Raw genomic sequence first — 4326 nt, 5'->3', positions numbered from 1 at the left:
GCCCCCTCCCCCCCCCCCCCCCCCGCTGGGCAGGAGCCCACTGGAATCTGCTGGAACTATTCTGCCCTCCTCACTGCCTCCTGCCCCCAACTCCCTCCTGGGCTCTGAACCCCACTTTTCCCTCTGTTGGGTTTAGGGGTCTCCTCCCCTCCCCTCCCTGGCAGAGGTGGCCTTGTCCGTGGGGGCCGGGGTTAACGCCGAGCTGCCCCTGCTCTTCTTGTTCTGTTTTTTATTTTGAGCGCGGGTCTGAGAAGCGCCGAGGCTGGCCTCCAGTCCTTGGGATGGCCCCTGTGCCCGGCCTCGCTGCTGTGGAAGAGTCAGGCCGATTTCCTTCCCTTACCAGGATCAGCCCGGTAAGGAATGGCCCGGTGTCCTGCTTGCCGGGGTCTCGTGATTCGCCACGGGATCCCGATGCCCTGGGAAAGGAAGCCCACGCCCCCGCGGGCTGGGGACAGAGCGGGGAGCAGGCTCGGTTCCCTTCCTTGGCGTCAGAGAAGCCGGCTTAATGTCAGGGTCAGGCCAGGGGACACACAGCGGCATGATATTTTTAGGGAGGGAAAGTGCGGCGGTGACAGTGCCGCGGCCAGGAGCGGGGAGGGGGGCGCGCAGAGGGGACGAGCCCCGCGCGCACCCGCGCAGCCCGCGGCTAATTTAGGCAAAGGCAGCTCGGGGCTATTTCCATCGTGGGGACAGGTGCCGCCGCCCCCGCCCGGCCGCCTCCCCCGGGGCGGCCTCCGGGCTGCGGGGGGCCTATAAAGGCGGCGGTTTTCTCAATGAAGCCGGGACACGCCGCCGAATGGGGTCGTGCCCAGCGGCGCTTCCTGGGAGCCCTGCAGCGCTGTCCCCGCCGCCCTCCGCCAACATGAAGCTCATCGTGGGCATCGGAGGGTGAGCGCCGCCCTCAGGGGCTGAGACGGGAGGCTGCTCATGAATGGACCCTGGGTCACCGGGAGGCCTGGGCCCCGGGGTCTCTGCGTGGAGGGTGAGCGCCCCAGCAGGTGGCCAGGGGCTGGGTGCAGTGCCCGGGCTTCCCTCTCCAAATATCTTTAGGGTGAAAAGCACAAATCAGTAAGAAAAATAGGAAAAGGTCCCCCAGGGCAAAGCGCTCCGCCCTCCTGGTGGGCCAAGGGGCAGCCCCGTGGTGCGCAGCCCAGGCTCTGCGGCCACCCCAGGGGCCTCGCTGGTTTGTGGGCTTTGCTGCCCCCTCCTGACCCTCCTGGGGTCTTTGGACAGGGTCCCTCAGGGCACCGAGCTGATTGAGGTCAGCAGTAATTAGTTTGCTGCTTCTTTAGCATGTAGGGGTCCCCCTTCCCGCGAGCCCTCCGCAAGGGCTGCTCTCTGCACCCCCACATCCAACCTTATACCTCAACACCCCAGAACAAGGACAGCGATACAGACTGTCACTGATTTCCAGAGAAGCCCTGAAAATCACCCAGATGGTCCTCAGTCACCCCTGGGAGTCAAGATGACCTGCTCTCTTTGCCACAGGGTGACCCACTGTCCCAGTGTCCCCAGGACTGTCCTGGGATGCTCAGTGCTGAGACCAGGAAACTCCCAGGCACACCAGGACAAGCAGGTCACCCTATGGTGACAATCCCTGCTCCCCGTCTCCCCCCAGCACTGGGGTCGGAGCCCAGGGCCCGGCCCATCCTGGGCCAACACTGTCCCCTGCGCCACACCAGCCCTGTGCAGTGAGAGAGGGTCTCACTGCCTTGCTAGGCTGGCCTGGAACGCGGCTCCTCCCGCCTCAGCTCCGGGGAGGACAGCAGGCAGGCCACCGTGCCCATCTTATACCTAGTCTTCCCATTTCCCTCTTCCTGCACTTGGCCACAGACGAGGTGGCCCAGGGATGCTCACAAGCCCACTGCCCCCTTCGGGGTTTGGAGTGAGCTGCTAGTGTTTCTGTGGCGAGTGTCTGTCCTTTCCTGGCCCACCTGCCCGGGCCCAGGCCCAGGCCCTGGCCTAGCTGGCTTCTTGGGGACAGGACCACAGTGAGCTCTCTCCACAGCATGACCAACGGCGGCAAGACCACTCTGGCCAACGGTCTGCACCGCTCACTGCCCAACTGCTGCGTGATTCACCAGGATGACTTCTTTAAGGTAGCCCTCCTGGCCCGGGAGGACGGGCGGGAGCCAGGCCCTGCACCCCCACATTCTGCTGCCCAGGGCCCACGCAGGCCGCACACAGGTGCAAGTCCTGCCCAGCCTCCAGGTGGCTCTGGGCTGAGCGCCCGGGAGGGACGGCTCAGCACCCGCCCCTGCTCGGGGAGCCCCAGGCGGCCCATGGAGAGCGGCGGCCAGGTCCAGCCAGGACCATGAGGCTCCGCGACACACCCTTGACCCCGCCGCACCTCCACATTCCCATCTGCAGAAGGGCCTTGCGGAGGGTGGGGGTGAAGCGAGGAGGGGTGAGGGGACCCCACTGGGCCCAGGCAGAGCGGCCGGGCAGAGCGAGCACTGAGCCTGTGGCTCGGGCTCCTCTGTTTCAGCCCCAAGACCAAATAGCGGTTGGGGAGGACGGCTTCAAACAATGGGACGGTAAGGATGACACTGCCCCCATCCCCACGGTCCCCCATGGTCCCTGGGCCCCTGGCCTCCCCTGACCCTGCGCTCTGGTCCCCAGTGCTGGAGTCCCTGGACATGGAGGCCATGCTGAGCACCGTGCGGGCCTGGCTGAGCAACCCTCAGAAGTTCGCCCGCGCCCACGGGGTCAACGTCCAGCCAGGCGCCCCGGACACCCACATCCTTCTCCTGGAAGGCTTCCTGCTCTACAGCTACAAGTACGCCCCTACCCTGTTCCCCCAGGGCCGGGTGCCACCATGATTCTATTTTGACAGAAGACCAAGGAGAGAATCATCTAGAACCTCAGCCTTCTCTGGCAGAGCCACAACCAGGGCTGGACTTTCAGCCTTGCTGTGTGACCTTGGGCAATGCAGTGTACCTCTCTGTGACCATCTAAATTGAAAGAGTGGGGTGATTCTATCACGAGGGCCTGCCGCAGAGATGCTGGCCAATTCTAGGTCCCTCTCTGACCCTAAGTTAATGGGTTCAGACCAACCCCAGCCCTCAGCACCAGGAAAGTGCCTGGAAGCCACTCACAGGTGCTGACCATGTCCCCACCCTCTGCCCAGGCCCCTGGTGGACTTGTACAGCCGCAGATACTTCTTGACCGTCCCGTATGAAGAGTGCAAGTGGAGGAGGAGGTGAGCGGCCGGACCTGTCCTGGGTCCTCGGGTGGGACGGTCACCAGCCAGAAACACCTGCTGGACCTGAGGCCTCCCGGGCCAGCTGCACTGACAGGCGCTGTGTCCCAGAGGCCTGAACCCAGACCTGGACAGTGCACCTGCCCCGAAGTCCCCGCGTCCTCAGGGCGAAAATGCGGGAAGCTGGAGCTTTGCCCTGGGGTCCCCCCTCGGGAGGGCCTCTCCGACCCTGGCCTGGGTCCGACCGTGGCCTGGGTCCGGGGCCCGGGTGTGTACTTGGCCCGCCCTCTGTGACACAGCTGTTGTCTTGTGGCCTCACGCTGCAGCACCCGCACCTACACTGTCCCTGATCCTCCCGGCCTCTTTGACGGCCACGTGTGGCCCATGTACCAGAAGTATAAACGAGAGATGGAGGCCAGTGGTGTGGACGTGGGTAAGTCCCTGAGCCGGTCAAGGCTGGCCCTGCGGGGCTCAGAGCCCAGCCTCTCCCATCCTTCAGCCCTTAATCCTCTGCACTCCCTTTGGGAAACCTGGAAGTCCCTCCTGAAGTCCTTCCTCAGTCCCTCTTGCCATTGATCCCCAGTGTGTTCTGCTCCAGCAGCCTGACTCTGCAGTCAGCTGCCTCCCGCTGCAGCAGTTGCCCATCCTCCCCTGCACGGGTCACCACCCTCCTGGAGTAGCCCCAGTGAGCAGCAGCTCTGATGGTGGCCCTCCCCCCTCAGTGTACCTGGACGGCACGAAGCCGCGTGAGGAGCTGCTCCGCGAGGCCCTGGAGGACATTCAGAACTCGCTCTTGAACAGCGGCTAGGCGCTGCGGGCCGGAGGGACTCAGTTGCGATTCCGGCCACAGGAGGCCAGGCCCGCGGCCGACCCTCTGGTGTCTACTGGGGGAGTGGTGCGCACTTGGAGGTGGCGCCTGGGTTCTGGGGTCCAGCCCCCAACACCTCAGCCTGAGGATTAAACCCGGTCCTGTTTTGATAATCCCGGGGCCAGTGTGTTCTGTTCAAGGGGCCGGGAGGACCCCCGGGGCAGTGCCGGGAACCCTGGCTACTGATGATCTCTGCCTGGTGGCAGCCCTGCCCCATGTCCCCTGGTGGGCTGCCTGGGGGTCCCGGGGCCTCAGT

The 4326-nt window shown here is 64.9% G+C and overlaps 1 protein-coding gene across 1 annotated transcript; it reads left to right on the top strand.

The window, feature by feature from the left end:
• Positions 1-862: 862 nt before the first annotated feature.
• Nmrk2 (nicotinamide riboside kinase 2) lies at positions 863-4010 on the top strand. Its single transcript, XM_027952354.2, has 7 exons — positions 863-888; positions 2009-2099; positions 2489-2537; positions 2623-2779; positions 3131-3202; positions 3529-3635; positions 3925-4010. The coding sequence occupies exons 1-7, from the start codon at positions 863-865 to the stop codon at positions 4008-4010; spliced, it is 588 nt and encodes a 195-aa protein (XP_027808155.2).
• Positions 4011-4326: the final 316 nt, after the last annotated feature.

The sequence above is a fragment of the Marmota flaviventris genome, chromosome 1 (genome assembly GCF_047511675.1).
Source record: "Marmota flaviventris isolate mMarFla1 chromosome 1, mMarFla1.hap1, whole genome shotgun sequence".
Lineage (NCBI taxonomy): Eukaryota > Metazoa > Chordata > Mammalia > Rodentia > Sciuridae > Marmota > Marmota flaviventris.
This window is presented reverse-complemented; position numbering and strand designations above follow the sequence as displayed.